The 27,853-nt window shown below is 37.7% G+C and overlaps 1 protein-coding gene across 1 annotated transcript in view; it reads left to right on the forward strand.

Moving 5' to 3' along the window:
* Nucleotides 1–27,158, forward strand: part of LOC139946538 (equilibrative nucleoside transporter 1-like) — a 35,346-nt gene extending 8,188 nt beyond the window's left edge. The window contains exons 4-14 of the mRNA XM_071944237.1: nt 2,088–2,221; nt 3,193–3,284; nt 11,947–11,997; nt 14,916–15,001; nt 16,623–16,671; nt 17,836–17,933; nt 18,706–18,810; nt 19,640–19,754; nt 20,685–20,770; nt 22,965–23,158; nt 24,374–27,158. Of these exons, the coding sequence (XP_071800338.1) occupies nt 2,088–2,221; nt 3,193–3,284; nt 11,947–11,997; nt 14,916–15,001; nt 16,623–16,671; nt 17,836–17,933; nt 18,706–18,810; nt 19,640–19,754; nt 20,685–20,770; nt 22,965–23,158; nt 24,374–24,494 (1,131 nt within the window). The 3' untranslated portion in view covers nt 24,495–27,158. The remainder of the gene's footprint in view (nt 1–2,087; nt 2,222–3,192; nt 3,285–11,946; nt 11,998–14,915; nt 15,002–16,622; nt 16,672–17,835; nt 17,934–18,705; nt 18,811–19,639; nt 19,755–20,684; nt 20,771–22,964; nt 23,159–24,373) is intronic.
* The last annotated feature ends 695 nt before the right edge of the window (nt 27,159–27,853 follow it).

The following is a 27,853-nucleotide window of genomic DNA, read 5'->3' on the forward strand; positions in this document are numbered from 1 at the left end:
GTTTGGGAGTTATAGGTAGTTGAAATTACTGTTCACATTGACGTTTAACTGATAGACCAAATAGAAGATGACTGAAACAATTTATTGCTTTGTTTAGGTATTGTTGTTACAAAAATAAAAGTAGTTAAATGTTATAATGTTTAATTGCCTTGGGAATAGGTATTTATGATTCACATATGGTTGATTTAAGCACTGTGCATTCTCTAATCTTGTGGGGAAAAATTCTACAGGCACAGATGCACTACTCATTTGCAATTGTCCTTTGCCCAAATAAATGTCTGGCACTTTGACCATCGTTGGGTGTCCTGTCTGGCCGTTATCTAGAATAGAATAAAACAGAATAAGTTTTACTGTCACTTGTAAAAAAACAAAATTTGTACAGTGAAATTCGTTTTGGCTTTGCGTGTCTCAAAATATGTTATATACAAATTACACTAAAAATTTACCATTTATACAAAAATACATCGAAATATAATATAAACATAGATCCTGCAGATAACAATGTGTAGAAATGGTGCCAGCATGTTTCCCTTGTTTTTAAAATGAGGAAACTAAATTGCGATTGCAATATGCATAGGACTTCTACCTAGTCAATGCTGTTGAGGGGTCATGAACCGCCTTCTCCCTCAACCAGCGATTAAACATACGCACCTGTTACATTACTCCAATAGCCAGTGGGCCAAATTCTGATTCATGGTGGTGAACAGTCCATATTGAGAGGCTCCATGCAGGTTTTCCCGGGAATATCTAACCAGAATTAATCCAGACTTGTTTTTTCGATTATTAATCTGCATTCTATTCTGGGCCCAATTTCATAAAAGATGTTAGTACAAAAAACTCACTAAGCACAGAATAGTATTGCTTAGCAGAAACTGGTTACCAGCCCAAATTACATTCAGGTTGCATTGTTGTGGCTAGTGCCCGACTCAATTGATGCTTGTAGCAAAGAAATTTGTCAAGCAGTATTTTCTGCTTAAAACAGCTTCATGAAATGGTCTTGAATCTAGTGTAGGGCCTATGCATGTAATTAGTTATCTGTTGTTAGTCTTGTACTAATTAAGTTCATGACAGGCACTGTTTGAAATTCTCAGGGAATGTACAACCATGAAGGGTTCTGGAGGTCATATGTAGGTCAGGGCAGAAACTGAGGTGTCAAAAAATGTGTCAACACCCAAAGACATGGGATGTTAAAATATAACCTAAAACTAAAAGCAACCACATTTTACCCAAGTATGTCCCAACTTGGGGCCTTCAACCTTGGGTTCTCAAGCCCACATCCTCAAAGTTATTATAAGCTCCCAGTGAGAATTTTTATTTTTTTTTTCACTTTTGTTAACTACAACACACTTTGCATCAAAAGCTATGTTCAAATATGGGGTATTCAACCTTGTGTTGTCCAACCCAAATCCTCATATTCATAAGATGGCATTGAAAGTGATTGGAACCAGAATTGTGGCTTGTCATGGCTTCAGTCCCCTCATGGATTTTGTCACTTTTGTGTGATTTTTGCGTCAATGACTAATTTCATCTGTTGAAAGGGTATTTTTGTATTTGGACCATTCCTTTGCACTCGTGTTACTTTCAATACACTTTGCCACTGTATAGTAAGGTTATCTATAACCAAGGCTAGACTTCATTGTACTTTGTTGGCACCAAACCAGCAGTATATATTCTGTTACTGTATACACAATATCCGTGATTAAAAGGTTTAGATACCTTTTGAAAATGTCAGGTTTTTGGCCTTGACATACATTCCTACCCACTGTGAATAAAAATGTAATATACTTTACCTGTAGAAGTTTCAGCTTCATTAGCCTTCAAGTTTTTGAGAAAAAATGTGAAAGTCACAGAGCAATGTTTCAGGAGAGTCACAGCCTTTTGTAGTCGCTAAAATAAATTTCAAGACAATTTTTATTTCTCACAAACTACAGCACCTCAGCAACAAGTAATATTTTAAGGGAGGCTTTTTACATCATTATCTTTAAACTGTGTACGCTAAATGTAAATCGGAGGAAGTTTTGGTTTTGTGTGTACCCTACAAATTTCTGTTCTTAACACGTGGTTTTTGTTTTGTTTTTTGATTACAGTATTTCACAGAGCACAAGTTTGGTAATGTCAGCGACAATGCCGAGTACAAAGACAAGTTTGTCAGCTACATCGGAATTGCTGGCTTCATCCCCAATGTCTTCTTCTTGGCCATTAGTTTGTTTGTTCCTCCAAAGTAAGTTTGTTCTCCCCGATCACACCAAGAAAACAGAAATCATTTTACTTAAAAGATGTATTTTGTTGAAAGATAGGTGAAGTATATGATTTGATGAAGTAGTTATTATGATGTAATAGCCTCAAAACCTGAACATCAAAGACTAATGGATATAATTATGTTTTACCCATACATGTACATTGATCTGATACTCAAGACTTCACTGACATACTCAAGACTTTCTCTGACATACTCAAGACTTTCCCTGAGTTCTGTGAAAACAAATCCATGGGAAAATCACTCGAGTGGGATTCGAACCCACGACCTTTTGCATTGATAGAGCATGTCTCTCCGCTAGACAACTGAGCTAGCCTGCTGGCTAGAGGCAGTTCAAAGCCTGGCAGTTCTGCATCGGTTGTTCTATCCCTGATGCATGCAAATTACACAATGTAACATTTATTAAATCAAGGACTAGTTAAATTAGTTTTAATTAAGATTACAGATGGCGACAAGGACATGCTCTGGATGTAAAAACAAATGCACCGATAGGAGACTTTTAGGAAGCTGGCGGCAGCAGTTTTAATAATCCTTTATTGCGGCTTTATTTATTTATTTTAAATCTTTAGACATACACAATAGTTGTACAGGGGCTGTCAAGGTTAAAACAAAAGTTTAAAAACTGTCATCAAAAGATGTGTAAAAATACAATTATACAATATAAAAAGGTGATTGCACTGAAACATTTAAAAATCACACAAAAGAAAACATTAAAACACAAGCAAAACCAGACTATTGAAAACAAGAAACTGCCCCCACAACAAAACACCGCAGCGATAAGAGGAAGGGAACAAATTTGAGCGTGCATGCACATGCTCAGGTCTAATGGGAAAAGGGCTGTTAAAAGCCTCCCATTGGGTTTTGAATTTGTTTTGTGATAATTTTTTGTGACTTGAATGTTATTAAACTGATGCGATTCTGTTTGTTTGTTGCAGGTCCTCGAAGATGGCTAACATTCTGAGTCTGAACTTCATGCTGTCACTGTTTGTTCTCACCACAATACTTGCCATCCTAGACTCCACTGAGTGTAAGTAGAAATATAGTACGAACTTGGCAAGATTCAGGCGCGGTTTGCCTGAATTCCTCGTGTTTTGTGGTTTATTTTGATTAACAATCTTAAACAAGCAGACACTCAGCATTAACAGCAAGTCTTTTAATTATAATTTATTATATAAAAAAATGATTAAATAACTACGATCAAATTCATAAGAACATGAAAATATAGAACACTTCCAATTGCAGAATGACTTTTAGAACCAAAGATTAATGTAAGCAGGCTTTGCGCTCACAAGCTTTCATGGTTGGGTCTTCTGAAACTCATTTGTTGTGGATTTTACAGGTTTGGTCTTTGACTTTCTTTGTGATTCAGAGCAGAGTAGAGTGTTTCTTCTTTCATCGTTTTTTTTTTGGGGGGGGCAGGGGACATGCCACATTAGAACTGTCCATTATTTGTGTAAAGTTTTGTTTTCTGCATGTAACTTGTCACACTCTGAACATGTGAGGTGAATGTCATTTTGAGAGTGCTGATAGCATGGGGTTAATGGCATCGTGCACTTTTGGTGCATTCCACAGAATCGAGGGTGGAGGGGTATCACTTTGATAAATTTCAGTAAATATTGAATCACACATTTAGAGATAATGAATGACGGAAATAACGTTGCCCTTTGGAGGCATGATTCAAACTCCAGCGTGATGTTTGACGATAGGAATTTTGTTATGCAGAATTGGTTTTCATCAACAATTTTGTCACTTTTGGAAGTGCATACTTTTTCTGCAAGTGAACAAATCAAGTGAAAGTGCTTGTTTCCTTATACTGTGTTATTTGTGTTTTTCCCCCTATTTTTCTGGGGGCCAAGGTAATTAATTGTATATTATTAATCATCTGAAACCGAATACGTGCAGGCAGTGTACCTTTTTTTTTTTAAGAAGCCCCAACCATTTTTGTGTGACATCTTCACGTACAATATACAGGTTTAGTGTACATTAAGACTAGGCGCCCCATTACCTTAGAAGGAAGCAGGCCTGATACTTCACGGAGGCAGCAAAGGCGATTGCCTCCGTTGCCCCTGGTCATTGCCTTGGTGCCCTCGAAATGCTACAGTATAAATTTACAATTTCCTCATAGGGTGCCCTTTACCAAGGAAAAAATGCCTTGGTGCCCTTGTCCTTTCAAAAACGAAGCATACAGGCCTGAGGAAGTTTGACTAGCCAAGCCACACTACAGCTAGTAGCTGCCTTTAAACCCTACATGTATCTGTAAACTTTGTTTACTGTAATGTCCCAAGCTACTCAGCAGCAGAGATTATTTTTTGGGATCGGATGAATTCTCCAGACTTGTCCACCTACTGGTTTCCTGTGGATTTAACCCTGGCCTTTGGTAGTCCCACTCCCCATCCACAGGTGGGCAAAAGTGTGCTGGAGTATTGAAGCTGTGTGTAGCAGGGGGCCTTGTGTACAATAACTGGCTTGCAGTCAATTAGAACTGTTCATCCATTTACTTTTGTTTTTCAGCACTTTCGCTTATTAAGCTGTAAAGGAAGTTAAGACACTGTCTTTAGCAGCATACACTTTTACAAAGTTATTTACCACTTTGGAGTTAGGTGTAATCTTATTTGCTCACTCACTTCAGTAATCCCCCAAGGTACAATGTAAAGACCCTTCTCTCTGATGTTACATTTCAGTAGCAACGCAGTAGAGCCCAATTTTAGAAAATATGGCTTAACAATTTGCTGCTAAGAAAAAAATTAGGAGGTTACCAGTCATATTGTACATGTGACTTGGAGATTTTGACTGGTAACCTTAGTCTAGTCTGGTAAGCATAATTTGTATGTGCTTAAATATTGGGTCCTGGCCATGCTTCCATGCTTTGGAGTACTACTGTTTGCACACAAACGATACCTACGCATAAGCCCATCCAGTATTACGTTGGACCCTGTTTGCCTAGTTCTAGTCATGTGTGTGAGCCGCACGTGAAATTACTCTTGCATTGCAAGTTCTAAAATAGTGAGGCTTCTGATATGGGTCTATCAGGGATGAGATAATTCAGACTTTTATCTGAATTCAGACTTACTTTCAAATATAAAAAAAATGCATGCTCTTTAGTCTACTTCTCTAGCAGCGAGGGTTCTGTTCCCAAAAGCTCATTGAAATCTATAACTCAATCATGGTTTGTCAAAAGATGGAGTTTCTGTCAAAAATCTGGGTTCCTGTTTCAAACAATTTTTTGTCAGCAATAACTCTCATCCCTAGTAGTCTATGAATCTAAAATGCAATTCGTTGTAGTACATGATAAACTCGGACTTAACGGACTTTGACAACAATGTGTTTGTGGAAATAACTGTGAATTGAATTGAATTGAACAATGCTCGATACCTGAAACTTAACAGGCCATAAAAACTCTTTTGAAGTTCATCCACCCAATAAAAAAATACTAGAAACAAGTTGCACGCCGAGTTTATTGACTCATTGTTGAGCAGGTCCTTGCCTTTGACCTTTCTTTTCAAAATCTGTGCGAAAACAAAGAAGGTCAAATAAAGGTTCCTGCTATCGTATTTGCAAGAAACAACAAAGCCTACGTGACCAATGACACGTTAAAGCATCAATCAATTTGTCAACTGTGAAATATACATTTTGCCATTGATTTCTGTTTGAATATTATCGGCTACATATTTAATCTGTTTACGCAGCCTAAAAGCTTTAGATATTGATTTATTTTAAAGGATATAATACACATGAAAACTTTAGAGCAAAATATGAAGTTATTCAATTTAAATTCTTTACAAAGGTGGGCTCATTTGTGTGTGAAAACACCTTACCTTGACATAAATCAGAGTTTTAAAGCAAACTACAGTCATTCACAGAAAAGTTATGAAGCTGTCTCCCCCTAGGGGTGGGGGTAAAATTACATACAATAAGAGTACATACACCCATCAAACTTGCAATGATGTATGTAGGTCGATGTCACAGGGGACTGTTTACTGGCAACCTCGGCCCAACTTCACGGAGCGGTTAAGCACAATAATTTGCTTAGCATGAAATTTCTGCCATTTGACATTTCATTGATAAAAACAGGATTACCAATCAAATTTCCACATGATTTTCAGGATTTAAAGCAAACTATGGACAGCCGATCAGCAACAAGCAATATGCAACAAATAGAAATTTCGTTGCTAAGCAAATTGTTGTGTTAAGCAGCTCTATGAAATTGGGCCCAGTTCAAAGAACCACCAAGCAAGGAAAAAACTAATGTCTCAGATTGTGAGAAAAATATTGCTTATGTTTGATAATGGTGAGTTCCTTTTTTCAATGCAGTGCAGTGGGTTGCCCTGAAAACACCCAACAAAATTGCCCGATGTGACCAAAAGCCCCAAGTGGCCTCAACAAAGGAGGCATTGACCTCTGCTGTCCCCTGGTCCCGATTTCATTAAGCTGCTAATCACAAAAATGTACATTTCTTCTAGTGCTGGGCGAATAGTGAAATTTTGTTATTCGGATACCGCTGGCCAACTTTTTTTTTTTTTTTTTTTTTTCGCTAGAGGGCGCTGTTCGTTTGTGAATGAGATTTTCTGGGCGGATTGATATTAGTTTTAGACAGTGTCACTCGGTTCATTCATAAAAATGACCGGATCTAATTTAAAGATGGCGATTTGCTTTTTCTTTTGATCGTGGATGACTCTACGTGAAGGAAAACTTTTGTAATCTTTGAACAAATTACGTCAGAAATGTCATTGTTTTAACTCTTCACGGAGGTGAGCATAGTTAAATACTTAATTTATGCTGTTTTATGCTGTCTTAATAGAAGTATTATTAGGATTCAGACAAAACATTCATGTCAGTTGTCGCCCGATGTCCGCAGATATTCGGATAATAAAGAATATCCGGTTACTTGGTTGTAATTACAGAACTATCCGGTTTATAAATAGCTATTCGCGCCCTATGCGGATATCCGGTTAAGAAAAAAAAAAGCATTCGCGGTTACGGATAAGAAAACCTATTCGCCATTAACCAGATATTTGAATAATTCGCCCAGGCCTAATTTCTTCCTTGATAAAACCAGGATTACCAACCAAATTTCCATTAGTTGCATATTGTTTGTTACTGGTATTCATCTCTTATTTGCTTATTCTAAAAATCACATGGAAATTTGGTTGGTAAGCTTAGCTTAGCAGCTCTATGAAGTTGAGCCTTGGCCTTGGTGCCCCTTTGAAAAGTTTCCCATAAACTTTTTGATTTTCCAATTGCCCTCTCATAGATGAAATTCCAGGCCTGCCAATGTCCTCATGCGTTGCATGAAGATAGTGCATAGTATACTTCTACTATTATAATGAGTAGGGTAGATGGCCATAGATGGCCATAGCTTTAGATCCAAACCTTCTTCAGAGGCATGAACCAAGTACAAACAAATACATCCATTTACTGAAAAAAAAGAGGGGAAAGGGGTTAAGGGAAGGACCCCCCAAAAAATTGGGAAAATTACAGCCAATCAAAGGTTCTACTTCAGAAACAATTGGTGGCTATTATGAACCAGTAGGAGTAAAGTAGTGAGGACTTTTACTATTACATATAATAAACGCAAGAGTAGTTTTGTTATATATGTAAGGGTGGTCTGAAAGTTTCATTTTTGCTGGTAATCAACCATGAACATTATTACTCTGCTACGGTCGAAACATCAGGCAACTTACTTTGATTTTGTACTTTAAAGAGAAGGATTACATAGCGCAGTTAGACCATAGACCTCCATGTCTTTTTTCTAGGATAATTGAGGCATTTCCTTTACTATCATACCATTAAAAAAAGACAAAGTAACTGTGTTTCTCCTTCCAGGATGGTTGAGGCATTTCCTTAACCATCCTTGAAAAAAAAAGACATAGTAACTGTTTTTTCCTCCTAGGATGGTTGAGACATTTCCTTAACCACCCTTGGAATAAAAAAAATACATAGTAACTGTTTTTCCTCCTAGGATGGTTGAGGCATTTCCTTAACCACCCTTGGAATAAAAAAATACATAGTAACTGTTTTTCCTCCTAGGATGGTTGAGGCATTTACTTAACCATCCTTGGAATAAAAGAAGACATAGTAACTGTTTTTTCTCCTAAGATGGTTGAGGTATTTCCTTAAACAGCATAGGAAGAAAAACAGGTTCAATGACTATGTTTTTTCCTCATATGATTGTTGAGGCATGCTTTCTTATTAAATGCTGGGTCAGGCATTTTCTTCAAGGTGTGATGTTATTTATTTCTTCAAGATGTAAGTGTTATGGAAGTCAGTGTACAAAAAAAGTACACAGGACCTACGGCCACTAATGTACCATCCAAAAGGATGTTAAACTCATAGAGCTATATATATATATTGACTAGAGTGCTAACTTTCTGGGCACAGACATCTTTGATGTGTTGCGTGACTTCAGAACGAGTTTGACTTTAAGAGAACACACATTTTCGCGATTTTTTTACATTCTCGCGATTTTTTTACATTCTGCGTGTGTGCTTTCGTACGCAACTGCCCATTGGCGTACGTCCGTGCTACAAAAACCGTAAGCCTGACTTGATTTACGTACTAAAAAAAGTATATGCGCCTTTTAAACATGACGCTCGCAGTTTGTACGCTCATCAGCAGATTGTGCGTTCACATTTGCTGCTTTTTTGGTTCGATGAAACACAGAAAAGAACAAACGCACTATTATGCAAATAGCCGTACAATTGCCGTACAAAATTTCAAGCCTTTGTATTGGTTTGTACATAAACATGGATGTGCCCACACGGCTTCAAAACCTTAGTGCGTGTATGACGGGGTGTTAGCGCTCTAGTCAATATATAGCTCTATGAATGAGACTTAGAATTGTCTTTAAACTATAAACTGGTATGAGGTAAAATAAATTTTAAATAGCTGATAATGAAATACAAAAATTAATAATCAGCTATACAGTTTGATCAAGTTAACCTGGCTAGTGCCTACTGTCTATTAACTTTGGGTACAGTACGTACGTGTTGTCCTTGTAACTCTGAGGACATGCGGACTTTGAAGTCACCATGATGCTCACTGTTTAATTAAGGACTCAGTAAATATTGACTAGTTAGCTTCTATTGTTTGCAGTTCCAGAATGAATTATGTGGCAAGAGCATAAAATGCTTATTAAACAGGATAATCGTCTGTTTAACTTTTAAGCCAGGGGGGGGGGGCTTTTATTTTCATCAGTTATGTTGTTCTTCATAATTTATTATTTTTTTAATATATTTTTTCCCTTTAAAAATGTTGGCTAGCAGCTAAAAAGAGTAAATCCACATAACGATAGTAGTTGTCCCAGGTAGTATTTTTTTAAAAGCTGCCGTCGATTTCACCAAACTCTTCCTAACTTAGGATTAATCTTGGGACTTAAAATGAGTTTAAGTTCCGTACCCGAAGACGTAGGACGCATTGAACCCATCCCAAGTTAAGACGAGCTACTCGTCCTAACTCGAGATATGATTAATCCTTGTGTTTTGTGAAATCGGCTGCAGGACTGTTCTTTTCAGAGCTAAGTAGTCTCCCGAATTCCAAAATATTTTCCGCAGCAGTAGAATAAACAGCAAGACGATGTCTCGAGGACAATCTACACAACAGTGAAGTAGTATACATAATGTTGTGGCAAACTGAAATTGATACCTCACCAGGTCATGGCTCAAAACCCAAACAAATGTTTGTTTTTCTATAACTTCTATTTCAATTTTATGACCTTTGGAGGACAGAAGAGGTCTTGGCGCTCTGCCATAATATAGTCAATACTGTCACTGATGACAGAGAGAAGTTCCCTTGTGGAGTATGTGTACATTGCTCTTGCATTGTAACCAAACCACGCAGCTAACACGTGCTTGCAATTCTTGCGAAACATTTTTTTATATCTTTTCCTTCAGGATGTGAATTATGAAATCTTGAAACTTTATTTCTAGCTTTGTAATGCACTTCATCACCCTGTCAAATGAGACTAATTATGTTGGAAACACTTTGAGGCATGGTGTAAATAAAAGCACTATATAAAAACCGAATATTATTATTATTATCATGATGAAGGAAATAAGGCAAGGGGAATGTGATCACGATCTTGCTGTTTTCCCATTACAAAAAAAAAAGAAAATTAAATTTGTTTCCATTGTATTTTTTTATTGTATTTTTTTAAGTTTCTTATTTTTGTACACTTTTATTGATTTGAACAAAACAAATGGCAATTTGTTTGGATGCGTACATGCCCCCTGTCAAATTGCTTCTAATTTCAAAAAAATAATTGGCAAGATTTACTTCCTCATAGAAGACGCTCACATTATTATTGTAAACATTATCTAGTCAAGTTTTTTTGTAACATCTGAAGGATTTAGGGCCCTTTTTGAAACCATGGCGTGGGCCTGGGCTCTGGCTTGGGCTCCATAAGTTAGTTTGAAAATTCTTCTTTTGGTATGGAGGTTCAAACAGGCAGACGAAGCCCAGGTCAAATTTGTAGCTTCATGAAGGGCCATAGACTCTAGTACCCTTTCTAGGTCCTTCACATCCTCTTCACCAGCCACCTGAACCTTGCACATGCAAAGAATAGTCTCCCATCCAACACAGTCTGGTTCTTGCTCAAATTGCCCCAAACTAGCCATCTACGTGTTTGCAATGTGGATGCATGGGGAAAAGAGTTGATTGCACACTGTCAATGATGCTTAGCTCAATTATGTCCCCTGCTTAAATTGAATTGAAAAGGTACCAATGACAATCACTGTGTGGTTACATGTAATTAAATATCTGTTTATCCTTTGAGAAGCTGCTCCAGAAGTGGCAACATATAGTATTCTTGCGCATACAACCGATAGATATAGAATTAAATAACTAGATCAGACGCGCATACATACGCGGGTTCTGGCATAGGGGCAGCCATTAGCCTATCTCCAACGAGTATCTTCTACCAGCACATGACTTTTAGCGTGTCCATAGTGTTCATTTTCTGCGTGTTGTCACCAGCACGTGACTTTTTAGCGCGTCCATGAAAAAATAGAAATGTTTGTGTCTGGTTTATGGCACGTATGTACGCGCGGCCGATCGAGGTATTATATTCTATATCTATGATACAACCATGTAATGAATCTCTTTTGAGGGAGTGTTGACTCTGAAAAGAGGCGTTTTGGTGTTTACTTTTTAAACGGTATACTCTGCTCGTCTTCAGGAGAAAATTTAATTGATTTTCATTTGTTTTTGTAAATTTTCCCTTTTTGTGCAATAACTAATTTCATATCAGTTGTGGTTTAGCCAGAATTTTTATCATTGACTCGTCGATTGCACAATAAGAAACTTTTGCGGCAACAGACTTGCAATGTTAAACATAGTGACCTAAAAAAATAGTTGATGTCCAAAATGACGTAACCTGGTTTATCTGATTGCCATTCACTTGTATTTTTTTTCAAAGTATCTCAAAGTCGCATCCTGTGGACGTTTGTGTCAGGTACCCCACATACAACAGTGAAAACGGCAGTTCTAGTTTTCATTATCATGAGAGGGACCAGACTGTTATTTCCTTCAAGCCCAAGTTTGGTTACATTTGGTCGAATAGAAGAAAATCAAGATGGATGGACAATGGTAAAGGTCTATTGATTAGGATATGAGTTGGGTATTACATGTAAATGATTGAACTGCACGTTAATTAACAACCTCCTATTTGTTTTCTTTTTGTTGCTCCTTTACAGGGCCCGGAGCTTTCTTCGGCATCACCATGGCAACGATTGTGCTTTTCAATGGTATGTACACATTTCCTCCCTGGGGTGACGTGACCCCATGGAGTGTTAGGTCAACAGAGTTTGGCAACATCAGATCCACACAAATCCCAAAACGGGGGCCCTGTTTTGAACACTTCTTTGTCAGTCAAGATTGAATGAACTGCGGCAAATGTCAGACATCCTGCAAAACAAGCAAATTTTTGTTGGGTGTTTTTTATATATGCGAACAATTTGTAACAATATTTTCTTTTGGAATACTTGCTATATTTATCAGGGATGCAATGCTATGTTGTTCAACTGACTTCCTTGTTTTTTAGGTTTCTGGGCTGTGCCATTGAAATTTGAAAACGAATAACTAAGTCTTGCCCTGCCAGGCATTTTCCTTGACATCCATGGAATGTGTTCCTCTTACGTTTTGCTGAATAGGTAGTGCGCATTGTGAAAAATGAAAATACACGCTAAGCAACGCACATAACTCCATGTCGTCTCTTTGTATCTACTGCGTTTTCTGTTAAAATTCTTTGGTTTGTGGTGTTAAACGCTGTCAGGTTGGCCTAGTGGTATCTTGCCTTGCCTTTCACCTTTGGGACCCCAGTTCAAATCCCATGGGGGGGCACTATGTGTATTGGGTTTTCAGTCCTTAACTTATTGAGTTGGTTTTCACTGGAATGAATCTCAGGGATTGTCCTCCCTCATCTAAATTTTGTTTAACACTTTCTTCACTGTCTTCTCTCCATTGGGTTCTTGGCTAGTACAATGATTAAGTTCGCTTTTCTGAGAGTCCTTGGCTTCATAGCCAGATTAAAGAAATGAAACCAATCTCTGGTTCCGTGAATGTTCTAGAAACTTCTTTTTTTCTGATGGTATTGTCAAGTTACCTGATCACTTCCTATTGTCTCATAGTTCAAACCCTAAACTTGATTTGACCACAAGTTGAACTTTACACCTAAGGCAAATAAAATACCATTGTCTATCAGGCATCTATATATATATACAATCTAGCTGTTCTCTTTGTCTGTCTTCTAGAAATGTTAAACATGCGATTTCTGGAATGCGCTTTCCGGCTTCTGCCATTCAATTACATACACGGAGAGGCTAATATGCCACTTAAATAACCACTATCTGTACGTTGTAGTCCTTCAACGCATCTACACTGGATCGTGTACATGTTTTGCAATAAAGGTTAATTTACAGAGGGATTCAAGTTGACGTATTAACCTTTTAAAGCATTAGTGCAGATCACTGCCTCAAATGGGATATTCTGTTTAGTTTCTGTTGAATTACTGTGCATTATTGTACGGTTTGATGCATGCAAGAAAATTTGCACCATTACACATGATTTGCTTGCTGTAAAACCATCTTGTACATGCTGCATGACAAATCTCACAAAGTGAGTAATAGAGAATCTGTTCAACTGTTGACAGAAAAGCAATATAAATGCTTTTTGGCTAAATTATCGAGATTCCTGATGATAACGTCTCCTTCTGCAATTTCATGTCGGGGGTGGGGGGAGTGGGAGGGGGAACTTGGTGTTTTAGTTCAGGCCTTGAACTTTGCTCTTGAAGGGGCACAGAAATTTCCCTTTGTTAAGGGCACTTCTATGAAGAAAATGTACATTTGTATTGGAACCGTACAAAGGGCACCACAGCAAAAGCACAGGGCACCACAGCAAAAGCACAGGGCACCACAGCCATTCAAGGACTGTGAATCACCTCGACTTCTGATCCGTGCTTTTTATGTAGCATGAAGTGCTGCAAATATCTTGGGCATGGATCATGTGTGGTTTATTTCTTCACAATAAGGCTTCATGGCTGTTTTCCTGGCGCAAGATGTGGCTGCAACAGCCATTTTAACCAGTGTGTTGTATAAATTTGAAGCTGTTGGCAGAGTCAAACTTAATGCTTGGAAAATGTCCTGATTCGCAAACATGTACATGAGGAAAATGTACACATGCCAAATAACTGGACCCAGTAAGCCGCCATGGCTATGATTTGTTGGACCAAAAGTCTGACATTTTAAAATCCTTTGTATAAAAATCAACAACTCACAGCCATGTTGTTAAGTGCATTTCTGTAATTGCGCATTTATTGAGATGTATTTCGGCAGCTTGCTATCAAGTGTGAAATTTGTAGATAATGGTGGGTAGACAAAAATGCCAATTGAAAAATATTGATTTTCAAAGTATATGCAGAAACTAGCGACAGGCAGTGTGGTTCGATTGCTGGTAACAAGTTTTTCTCTGCTAAGCAACATTTATTTGTCCTCTTGTTTACAAAGTGTATCATTTTACAGATCACAGCCGAATAACTTAAATCTTGTAAGCCCACAAAATTGCTTAGCACAACAAATTCTTGCACAGCAGAAATAGGTTACAGCTTAAATACAGTGGGGTGTTAATTGTTTTTGACTGGTTCACTACTCAGTTTTGCTAAGCAGCAAAATTAGCTAAACACCTGTGTTTTGCATAAACAGCTTTATGAAATTGAGCTTTGGGTTACTATTTTACAAAGATAGTCCTAATGTAGGACTGGTCCTAGGAGCTACACAAAACTTAAGGCTAGTCCTAAGTTAGGAGGAGTAACTAGTCCTAACTCGAGATAAGACTAGTCTTAACTCTTTGTGAAACCCGCCCCTGGATAGGTAAACATGAGTACTAGTATTTTAACATCTATTATAATAATATTTTAACATCTATTATGTATATGAGTAATATTACTTCAGTGATAGTGTAGACTTGGTTCAATAGACCTGTATCACACTGCACCCCTGCTTACCACCAAATTTAGCACTCATGCCGCCCCATGAATCATGTCATTCTATTTGCACTAAGCGCAGAATGGCATGGTAAGCAACATCGTTTTATTGAGCCCTAATGGCCGCATACAGTGATTCCTTGCATTGACTTAATGTGTATCTATCTTGTTTTGATTTGTTCATAGGAGCCGCTGCCATCTATCAATCTGGCCTCTTTGCATTCGCAGCTGAACTGCCGGATAGCTACCTCCAGAGTTACATTGTTGGACAGGTAAAAATATGCAGGAGTAATTTTATAGACCGATCCGCATGCGGAGTGTTTAGCACAGCGCGCCATTGCTGGGGTGTACATGTGCCTAGTTTTGTGCACAAAGACATGAGGAAATCATGTTTGTTTTCACTCTTTATGGAAATTACATGTTTTCCTGAACGACTTACACAATTTCCTTGCCAGGATATCATGATATACTAATGAAGATCACTGACCCCAAATATTTGCTACAAAATATAAGCCGAATCATCTTGAAAAAGGTGCTTGTCTTAGGCGAGTAAGGGGTCAAAGACACGGAAACTGCATAATAGTCGCTAAAATGCAAGGTATTTTGTCCGAATTTCAGTATTTTACTTTCTGCTTAATTAAAAAAAATTATCATGAATGTAGGACATTGTTAAAGGAAATTTCATAGATTGTCAAGGGACATTCAATTCCCATAAAAAGTGAAAATGAAAACGATTTTCTCGTATCTTTGTGCACAAAACTAGGCACAATGACATCCCAGCAATGGCGTGCAGCGCATGGCGGCGCCCAGCACTTGCGCGCCTGGATCGGTCTATAGCTTGAGTACAAGTGTAAACTTGGTCCAAAAGACCTTTATCACACACAAATTCCCCTTTTGAATAAACAGACCAATATCACTCTCAAAGAGTACCAAGGTTTAAGAATTTTGATTGTTTTATCCCACTTTTGTAAGGATTCTATATATAGACCTTTATCATGTTGCAGCCATTTTGACTTTCTCCCATTAATATCAATGTTACCAAAGTGAGGCTGGAAGAACAAAATAGTCAGGTTCCTATTTGCAAAATGATTATCAGCATTCATTATTGTTATTCGATACAAGGATCATGACCAATATGGAGGCTGCATGATAAAGGTCTATTGGAAAATGTGTTCATAAAGGAAGGAATGATTAGACTATGTCTAAACATGCAGATGGCAGTCTGGAATAGTAATTTGTCATTCTTTTCTTTCCTCTATGGTTGAGCAAATTTACGTACTATGTAGCCAGCAAGTAATCAATTGAATCAAACCATGCATCAGTAATACATGTATAATTTAATGAATAATGTATGTAATACATAAATTGTGTTTGTGTGCAAGGTAAGAGTACTTTTTTATATAGTTGAAATATTTGTTTGAAAATATTCTCTCAATTGCACGAGTGCAAAATAGTAATTAAAAAAATCTTTAGAGTTTAGATATACATTTATCCCATATAAAGGGAGACTTCTCTCTTTTAAAGTTCGAATTGGTTTTTGACAAAATCATAGCAAAACCTTTAACAGGTGGTTTTTGTCTTGAGCATTAGATCTTGTTCCGCCATGGGAAGATGAAAGCTCAAATTTAGTTATTGATGTTTATTAATTTTTGTTTTTACCAATACACTGATGTGTGCTAGCACTGTATATGCGGTACTTTCCCGAGTCCTGTGAAAAAACATCACAGGCATACTACTCGGCTGGGATTTGAACCCACGACCTTTGCAATTCTAGAGCAGTGTCTTACGAACTAGACCACCGAGATTGCCTGGTAGCTAGAGGCAGTTTGATACCTATGTTTTGGCAGCGGGTACCGCAATGGCGTATTGATGTTTTGTTCTTTTGTTTGGCAGGGTCTGGGTGGAACCTTTGTGTCAGTTGTCAGCATTATCACTCTGGCAAGTAAGTACCCTTCGGCATTTTATGTCTAATGCAACATAGCCCAGTAATTTCTGGACCATTAAATACTGGTTCATACTTACTGTGAGTGCGAATTGTATAGGCATTTTGATGTCACAAATCCGCAACGAATAATTTGCATCAGTTGACTTGTGTTTAACATTAACTCCTGCAAACGTGTATAATGATCCAATGCTTGCAAATCTTTTAATGCTTTAAATTGTGTCTTTGCTTGACAAATGTGTATAATATTCCAATGCTGTCATTTCTTGCAGTGTTTTCATTGTGTCTCTCTTTGCTTTACAGTTCCTTATAACAAATGTGTATAATATTCCATGGCTTGCAATTCTTTAATGCTTTAAATTGTGTCTTTGCTTGACAAATGTGTATAATATTCCAATTCTTGCAGTTCTTTCAACTGTGTCTCTCTTTGCTTTACAATTCCTTAAAACAAATGTGTATAATACTCCAATGCTTTCAATTCTTTTAATGCTTTAATATGTGTGTTTCTTTGCATTGAAATTTCTTTTAAAAAATGTGTATAATATTTCAATGCTTTCAATTCTTGCAGTGTTTTCATTGTGTCTCTCTTTGCTATACAATTCCTTATAACAAATGTGTATAATATTTCAATGCTTTCAATTCTTGCAGTGCTTTCATTGTGACTCTCTTTGCTTTACAGTTCCTTATAACAAATGTGTATAATATTTCATTGCTTTCAATTTTTTTAATGCTTTAATATGTGTGTTTCTTTGCATTGAAATTTCTTTTGAAAATGTGTATAATTTTTCAATGCTGTCAATTCTTGCAGTGCTTTAAATTGTGTCTCTCTTTGCTTTTCAGTGTATGTGTAGAAATTTAAGCCGTTGATTTTTAACTTCGTGGTCCTGATTCCATTTATATTTGCTTAGTCTATTGCCTTGTTACACAGAAATGTGTTTATCATATTGAACTTCTTGATGCAATTATTGATACTTGCTTTGTATTGTTCTTTTAAAAATCTCAATGGAGATATTGACAATGATGTGTTTTTAAAATGATATTGCATTGCACCATTGTTGTTTCTTGACCCAAGTTTACAGACTGCCTTATTTTGTGTTAATTTGTGGATGTAATATTTAACAAGACCAATTAATAAACCTGTTAATTGTGATTGTTTCTAAACAGCCACTGACTCTCTGCAGACGGCAGCCATTGCATACTTCCTGTGTGCAGTATTTGTCTTGTTCTTGGCAGTCATATGCCTCGTCATTGCTTACAGATCGGTAAGTTATTCCAACATTGCAGCTGATGGTCCAGTAGACCGATCCTTTAAGCTCCGCCCCGTCGGTATTGACCAATCACAACCCATTGCGCTGCCAAAAGTCTGACAAAATAAAGTCTGACAAACATGTGTGTTATAAATGCTTGGCAGAGTTGTGGAGAATGGCTTTGGAGAGGCTCACCTGTTCTTGCTTACCTGTGGAGCGGAGCCTAATGGATTGGTCAATTGAGTAGCAGCGGTCTCGTCACTGCCACTGTTAATTTAACAACCATTTGAAAAATGTTGTCGTTGCAAAAAAATACTTATAGTTCAGATGTTTAGACCCTAGCAGACTCTTTCTCTAAGGTAAAATGACAACACAACACAGATGAACAGGTATAGGTTGTGTAGCAGAAGCAGGCAAGTGAAAATACATGAAAAAGAGACGTAAAGAGAGAGAGAAGGGGGGGCAGAAAGGACACAGACAATTGTGTTTGTTATTACCCTGGTAATACATTGTAAAGTTTATTTAAGAAACAGTCGCAAGATGTGTTACAAAGATCATGATGTGCTACAAAGATGCATGACCCAAGTGGGGCATTAGTGACGTAGCCCGCTGGGTGCATTACCTTGATGGTTCCCACTCTTGGTTGTTTCCACTGCCTTGTACAACAAAACACCTGGTGCCCAATACATCTTCATTATCTTACCTTGTAACTCATGATGTGCCCTCTCAATTAACAATCATTAGTTTGTTTTACCCGTTGTATGCTTTATTTTCTAATCATCAACAGCCCTTTGTTAAGTGGCACCACAACAACACCGTGAATGTACTGACTGACAAAGAGAAGGAGGCATTAGACACAGCTTCCCCGCCCCTCATCCTTATCTTCAAGAGGGTAAGATAGAACCAGCTTATGTTTTAAAGGGTGCAAGGTATCTTGGATTGGCCGAGTTGGTCTATAAAAAGCATTTGAAACCGTTTGTTATGAAATGCGTACACTATGCTTAAAAATATGATTTACAAGTATAATATAATGAACCTCACAAATATCGAAAATGACATTTTTCCTTTTACTTTGCAAACTAACACGGTCAGCTATTTTGTGGAGTCAACAATTTGACTCAACAAATTGGCGGGTAAAGTTCATGCAATTTCTAAGGCCTATTTGTGTGGATCATTACATTCTACTTTTAAAACGTGTTTCGAACCATTTGCCACAGAGACACCTTGTCTATGGTATGCCTTGTGCCAAGTACGCTTGGTGCCAGCATAGTAATATAATGAACTTCACAAATACCGAAAATGACATATTTTTCCTTATACTTTGCGAACTAACACGGTCAGCTATTTTGTGGAGTCAACAATTTGACTCAACAAATTGGCGGGTAAAGTTCATGCAATTTCAAGGCCTATTTGTGTGGATCATTACATTCTACTTTTAAAACATGTTTGGAACCATTTGCCACAGGGAAACCTTGTCTATGGTATGCCTTGTTCTAAGTACGCTTGGTGCCAGCATGGTTACCTGGTATTAAATATAAAATCCGAATTGTCTAGAGAATGCCATCTTCAGACCAACAGAATGTTATCAAACTTTCATGTTTTTCATTTCCATACAGCCTCACCCGTGGTTTGTTCGCCCTTAAAAATATTAGACCCCCTTGAATATCCCCTTTGAATACCCCTTTTGCTTAATGATCAGTTCTGTTGATGTATTCCTACAGATCAAGCTGGATGCGTTTAGTGTGTGGCTGCTGTTCTTCGTCACGTTGTCCATATTTCCAGCATTCTCCATTGGAGTGCAATCCACCATGGAGCAACCCCACTCCAGTTTCATCAGTAAGTAGCTTTGGTGAAAACATTTCCAAACTTGACTTTCTTGTATGGACTGGAACTTTGTTTTTAAAGTTACGCTTGGGTTACTTTTGGCACTAAAAACATTTTGTTGGAAGTCTGCAGCAGCTTTTGTGAGTGGGAAACATTTTGGGAAACATTTCACTTCAAAGTAATGTGGTTTTGTAAAAAAAATATACAAGTTTTTAACTCCAAGTTTTGAATCTGAGAAGTTATAGAAGAGTTTGCGGTAACACCATGTAATGACTATCTCTAAATGAGTTGGGGTGGTTCTGAAAAGAACCGCTGGTTAACCTCAGAACCACCCCTACTCATTTAGAGATAGTCATTACATGGTGTTACCGCAAACTCTTCTATTGACCCCGTGCACGCGCATCACACGCGGCGACTGATGCTACGCTCACCATGTTGGTGGGCAGTTAGGTTTACGTGTATTAACGCCACGTCGCCTAAAATGCCCACTTGACTGCATACCGCACAGCATACTCAATGCATAGAGTTATATATGAAAACGCACAGTGAAATTGCCCACCAGTATGGCGCATTCAAGATTTTTTTTTGCTGATGACGTCAGGTGAAATGGGTCAATATCTTATTTCCACCGTGCATGTTTCAAATCCTACCAATCTGAGAAGTGTTACTGTCCATTGGATTGTGTATTCCTATCAGGAGTTATTCTTGCTGTGTGGACATGTTCACTCAGCGATGTCTCAAGAACGCAACCGCCTTTTGAAATGAAATTTTCACAAGTAAGTTTGATTGTATTCAACTACAATTGAACAGTTTAAAAAAAAAAAAAGGTTTACTCATTAAGTTCACACTGTCCATTAAATGTTGCCAATCTACGTTCTCAGATTGTCTCCTAAACATGATGTCCAATTTTGTGTCTCACTCTTTTTTTTTTTTTTTTTGTAGAAATGTACTTCACTCCCCTGACCTGCTTTTTCATCTTCAACATGGCGGACTTTGTCGGGAGTATGGTGCCTGCTTTGATCAAATGGGTGAGTACTAGACGAAGATTGCATCATGGACAGCTTACTTATGCTTGAAAGATTGTGATTTAACTGTAGAGAAATCAATACATGGTGCAGTCTGGGTACCAGTGTTTTGGAATGTTCAAGTAGCTACAAGACACCCAATGCAAACTAAACGGACCCGTAGGTTTTCTATTACTTACGGTTTCATGTAGTCGACCCCTTGCTTAAAAGTATAAATTTTTTGATCTGCCTTAAAATTAATGGCAATAACACCATTGGTTAGACCCCTACACCAGCTTTCAACAGTACGGCAAAACATTTCACTTAATATATATTGGTTTGCGGTAACACCATGTGTGTATATCTACTTGCCAGGTAGAGTTGTTCTTAGGGAACTGTCTTGCTTTATTCTACTGCCGTGGAGTAGAAAATCGGAGGTTCGGGAGACTTCTCAGTTCTGAAAAGAACTGTCCTGCTTTATAACTATTACCAGAGCGGATGGTATAGAAATTTGACTGGACTACTACTTTAGCTTGTAGGATCGTAATAACTGTACTGCCGCGGAGTCAGTTCGGAATTGGTCTCAACGTTTCGACTAGCTTGCTCTAGTCATCGTCAGGAGACTCCTGGTAATAGTTATAAAGCAGGACAGTTCTTTTCAGAACTGAGAAGTCTCCCGAACCTCCGATTTTCTACTCCACGGCAGTAGAATAAAGCAAGACAGTTCCCTAAGAACAACTCTACCTGGCAAGTAGATATACACACATGGTGTTACCGCAAACCAAAACATTTCACTTCAAAGACATTTGGTTAGGACAAAGATTTTAGAAAAAACCTTAGTTTGTATGGCCCAAAATTTGAATCAAATTGTACACTCCTTTACATTGCAGGCGCTTCGGATTATGGGCATGATCTCAAAAACTCAACCAACTGGAAATTCTTAAGGTTGACGTTGTGAGTTGTGTAATGTTGTCTTGAATTATTGCAAAGTAATAATAGTAAGGAGCTTTTATGCCCTTGCATAAAACATACAAAATACACATAATATAAATAGGTATTTCCTGTAGGATTCAAATATTAATTTATTTCGCGTGTTTGCCTCTCTCCCATTTTATTTTCAGGTTGGCGACTTAATCATCACAGTTTCAAAGTCTTTTAATTGTAACTAATGCAATGACTTGTGTATTTTATTGCGTTTTAACAATTGTGGTTTTGTCATTTAAAACTGTTGCCTAAATACATGATTATGTACTTATTTGTACTCGTTACCCGTTGAATCTTATTTTTAATGTGTGTACATGTATGTGTGGTTAATGAATATTGATATTAATAATAATAATAATAATAATAAGACTTGTAATGCGCACATATCCACCCTGCTGGGTGTTCAAGGCGCATATTGAATGATGATCTGTTGTTTTTCTATTCTTACTGTATTATTCTGTACAACGAAACACTGCCAATTTTGTGTTGCTGCAAATTGTAAATTTAGTGAAGGCCTGTACTGATTATAATGCATTGTTCTATTGTGTTAACTCTTATTAGTCCATCAGCAGTGACAATGGAGTTTATACATTTCTTTCTCTCTGAACAGCTGACTGTAATTACTGCATTTAATTTGTGTTGTGCTTTACTTATTGTCCAATGCAAAGTAAGGATATTATGTTCGTTACTGTTTAATTATCTGTTCAGACTATGTGTGCTATTTACATTAGATGCCAACTTTGTGATGTGTGTGCTGTATTTTAGTATTAAAGTCTCTTCCTACTGGTGGGAGGGGGTTTGGTTCTGTCATTCTTGACTCAGGCTCAGTATTTAAGTAAGTCTCCTTTCTTCCTTGAAACAAAGCAGGGGTCAGTTACCTTAGAATAATGTTTTATTGTCACTTGTAAAAAAAACAAATATTAGTACAGTGAAATTCGTTTTGGTTTTGCGTGTCTAAAAATATTATGTTATATACAAATTACACTAAAAATTAACCATTTACAAAAATACATGGAAATATAATATAAACCACTCTGAAAAGTACCTTATTCTGATCTCAGGCCTAGTATGTTAAAAGTCTCTTTTATTCCTGGGGGAAGGGGGGGGGATGTCAGTTGCATTATTCCTATCTCAGGCTTAGTGTTATTTAACTTGGAAGAAGTTTTGTATACCACAGGTCACAAGACTGCAATGATGTTTACATGTCATTTTCTGTTCCCCTCTTTTCTCGCAGCCGTTCCCAAATAAGTCATGGATCGTGGCCGTTGGTCGCCTGTTGTTCTTCGTTCTGTTCATATTCTGTAACTACAGACCGGACTCACGAACGATCCCTGTGTACTTTAACGACTACGTCTACATCGGCTTGATGATTATAATGTCCATCACCAACGGGTATTTCAAGACGGCCATCATGATGGAAGGACCACAGTAAGTCTGGGTTTCTGATTTCTAAACAGAATCTTAAAGGAACACGTTGCCTTGGATCGGTCGAGTTGGTCTTTGAAAAGCGTTTTTTTACCGTTTATTATAAAATGCATATGGTTAGAAAGATGATGTAAAAGTAGAATACAATGATCTACACAAATATGCCTCGAAATTGCGTGGTTTTCTTTTTACCTCGTCCAAAAACACGGTCGGCCATTTATGGGAGTCAAAATTTTGACCCCCATAAATGGCCGACCGTGATAGTTCGCGACGTAAAAAGAAAACCGTGCAATTTTGAGAAATACTTGTGTGGATCATTATATTCTACTTTTAAAACATCTTTCTAACCATATACATTTCATAACAAACGGTTTCAAATGCTTTTTATAGACCAACTCGTCCGATCCAAGGCAACGTGTTCCTTTAATGGCATACCGAGGTCCAATGTCATGGCTCTGCTTACTGAAAGCAAAGAATCAGCGCTTATGAAAGCAGGGAATTATGCGCTTACGTCAAGCATATGTCACAGGTTAGCAGGGAACTTAAGCTTGTGCCTGTGCGTACTCCATGTTACTAGGCTTTCTACGGTTACAAGGCTAGTGCATAAATTCAACGCTTGTTGTGCAAGGGGAGAATGGTGATCGTAAGCGCGGTTTCAGCAGAGCCATGAAATTGGGCCTGGTTTTTTTTTTTGTTTTTTTTTACATCAACAAAAAATAATTGGTAAAAAAACTATTCACCTCATGGTGGGGGCACACTTTTTGCTGATGTCTGCTTTATGCACAGCAAGGACCAATTTTAACTAGTTATTCAGCAGAAATATTAGTTGGGAACTAGCCATACATCTCACAATATTTTGGCTGGTAACACATTTCTGCTGAGCAATAAGACCTTTTTCTGCTAAGCAATTCTGCTGCCGATTTCACGAAACGCTATGATTAATCCTAACTCGAGTTAGGACGAGTCACCCGTCCTAACTTAGGATGGGTTCAATGCGTCCCATGTATTTAGATGCGGAACTGAACTCGTCCTAAGTCCTATGATTAATCCTAAGTTAGGAAGAGTTTGGCGAAATCAACGGCTGTATGCTTAACAGCTTTTTGAAATGATTCCTTGTTCCTTTGCAATTGAATGATTTCAGATTTCTGGCCAACTTGCTGGAAAGTCAAGTATGGTTTGAGGATACTAAATGATTTGTTTGTTTTTTCTTCTCTGTAGGAGAGTACCTCCAGAGTGGGCAGGCAAGGCCGCATCAATGATGGTCTTCTTCTTAGTGCTTGGCATCTTCTGTGGTCTCCAGTTCTCCCTCTTCTTCCCGTGGTTCATCAAGCAATTCTAAGACGAGTGAAAGAATAGACGACGCCAGGACACTGTAAAGCCAACAACCTGTGCTGTGTTATTGTTTATTTGTTTAGATGATCTTCCCATCAAGGGAACTCGGCAAACTCCCACAAGGGGACATAACACCAAGCTGGCAACAGCCAATTTCTTTCATACGAACATCTGTTTAACGTCTATGATTATGAATCGCACAAATCAAGAAATTGCATTTCAGTAATTTTAATATTCTAGTCATTTTGAAATCAGCGGCTAGCTTGGGGATTCAAACCCACAACCTTGTGGTGGCAAGTTCTGCAGTCTACCATAGTGGCGGCAAGTCCTGCAGCTTGTTCTAACCTCAAATATTCTTCATCTCAGTCCGTCCTCAGTTGGTCTTGCCCGATGCCTCAGGACTATACCTACAGGCCAGTAAACTAAAGACCAATCCGCAAAACAAAAACAAAATTGGTAGCGTCCTCTGTTGAAAAAAATTAACAACTGCGGTGTCTTTGTGCATAATGTAGGCACTGAAGACACCACAGCAAATGGCGCACGGTGCTCAACACATGCGCGCCCGGTGCGCGCCTGGATTGGTGTATAAATAAGTAGTTTATTGTTTTAGCAAGGTTGTCATACCTGTACTGTTGTTAGTGCAGACCTTGTCAAGGTTCCAGTTATTTAAGTGGTATACTTGATTGGGCATCAAGGCGGCTTGCTCTAACCACCAAGTCTTTTCAGATTCCTTAAGACTATACCCGCAGGCCAGTAAACTATAATTAAGTAGTTTATTGTTTTAGGCGTGGTTTTCGTACATGTACTGTTGTTATTCATAGTACAGAGCTCATGTAGGTTCCATTTATTTAAGTGGTATATTTGATAGGGCATCAAGGCGGCTTGTTCTAACCACCAAGTCCCTCCTCAGTTGGTCTGCTACGATGCCTTAGGACTATACCTACAGCACAGTAAACTATAACTAAGTAGTTTATTGTTTTAGACGTGGTTTTCATACATGTATTGTTGTAACTCATAGTGGAGAGGCTGTTTAGGTTCCATTTTTAATTAAAGTGGTCATTTTTAGGGGGTGTTTGTTAAGTTACAACGCCAGAAAATAACCTCCCTAGTTGGATGTTTGCTCTCTTGTGAGGTGTAAAGTCTTGACAATTAAAGGCTTTATTTTATATACAGTGTTCTAAATACACAAAAGGTACCAGAACACTAAAGAAATAGCACAGAACACCATCAACAGAAACTATACTAATTTGAATATACATGAACTGGACTTGAACATTCAAAACTGGCTTGTAAGAGCTTTTTATAGGGACGAGAAATTTCAGACCTGTATTTGAATTCCGACCTTTTTATGTCTGCTTGGTTAACAACAGTGAACCAATCCCTGTTTTCAAACGGGTGTGTACAATATTTGTAAGCTTTGAAATATAAAGTTGTTCACAGATTTGCCCTAATATGCAAGGTAATAAAGCTGTGAAGGTCATAGTGCACAAATTCCCATGATATTTTTTTACATGAAATGATATACTTTTTTTGAGAAAGTAGATCAGTAATTATTTGTGCGTCCTCAGTACAAAACCCAAATGTTTGAAATCGTAGAAGGGTTTGTTTTTCCTTTCTATTTTCTCATGACTTGGATGACTAATTAAGCTCAAGCTTTCGGTCGTTTGTTTTGTCAGGTATGTTGCATTGCATAGATTGTGGATTACCTCTATAAATCCCTCGATATTTTGATCAGTAATTATTGTTGTAATTTATGAACTATTTTTGAAATCTCTAGAGAGCATTTTCTATTTGTCTTTAAGGCATAGCCACCAATCTGTACAGGATTTTGATACTATTCTTCACCCACACATGCCTGATTGGTCACTGTGTATAATAAGGGAATAAAAGAGTGGTGTCTCAGTCTTGACTGGTTGTTTTAAAAACTGCAGGGTAAGTTCCATGCAGTGTAGGACCGTGCCTTCAGCTTGGTCCTTTATCGCACAGCCACGACCCTTCAAGGTTTTAAACGAATGTTCAAGACCGAGTCGGCACTCTTTTATTCCCAATCATAAACGCCTCTTTTTGTTAAAAAGCATAAAATTTTTTGAAAATCTATCGAAAATTTGTTGTAAGTTTTCAGTTCTCACACGATCTCATGCTTTTTTTCACGAAGCATCAAAATGCACGCAACGATCAACCAATGCGTACGCGCCTGCACACTAATGGTTGTGTCGATTACCGGCGTATTTACTGCATTACTCATAAATTAGCGCCAAGCGTAAAGCTTGCGCGCCACGCCTATGTTTAAACACTTCTATCCGTGTTTATATCATGTTGAAACGCCCCCTTGGACATGCTTGTGTTCCACCAATAGGAATAGCGAACACTATCTGGGGTATTTATGTATCGCTGTTCCTGCCATAGCCATGTAGCACTGAGGCCCTTTGCGAAACCACGTCTTTGGCTCTAGATACGGCTCAGGCTAGCTTGGCCCCTCGATTGTTTTGACAATATTGTGCGTGCTTTGCGTTAAGGTGCTCAGGGCTTCAGATGAGAGAGCGGAGCCTGAAGCCGAACCCAAAGATGAAGCCGTGGATTCAAAAAGGGCCATATTGCCGCATTACAATCAGCATTCATTATTTACTGCCTTGCATACAAATATTTAATAATAATGATAATAATAATAATAAATCCACTCTTATATAGCGCATATCACCGTGAGGTCCCTATGTGCTGTTCCTAAATGGCTGTTGAAAAGAGTACACAAGTGTCTCTTTAGTGTGATGTATTCCCCACACTTACACAACTAGTACTAAGAGTAAAAAGAAAGACACAAACTTCTTGCTCTTCTGTATGTTTTCTTGTAATTAGGCCCTTACAGCATTTGTGTGCTCAACAGGAAATATTATATTTTGTTAAAACTTTAAACCCAGGAAGGTTGGGTTAATCAAATAATAATACATGAAACAAATTTAATTTAATTTTTTTTCAACACTAGTATTTGACCCACTTAAGGCATTAATATTTGATCTATCAATTTAAGAACAATATCTACATTTCAAATTGGTTTTTGATATTTCATTACTGTTAAATTGAAAGCAGGAACTCTAGTTGATTTTTCATTTTATTAAAAAATTGAGTGGTTTGTCTTTTTGAGCAATAGTTTATTGTTTTTAATTTCTCTCAATAGTTATTGAAGTGTTGTGATGAAAAATAATTTTATACCAACTGGTTTTTAAGACTTTTTTTTCCTATTTTTTTTTTTCTTTTTTTTGCTAAGCACTCACTCCTCTCTTGAAAGAAAATATGCAAGCCAATTAATTCCAGATGTAAATTATTTTAATTATTTTATTGTTTTATTGTTTTGATATCAGTTAGCACATG

This window comes from Asterias amurensis, chromosome 1 (assembly GCF_032118995.1).
Source record: "Asterias amurensis chromosome 1, ASM3211899v1".
In the NCBI taxonomy this organism is placed as follows: Eukaryota; Metazoa; Echinodermata; class Asteroidea; order Forcipulatida; family Asteriidae; genus Asterias; species Asterias amurensis.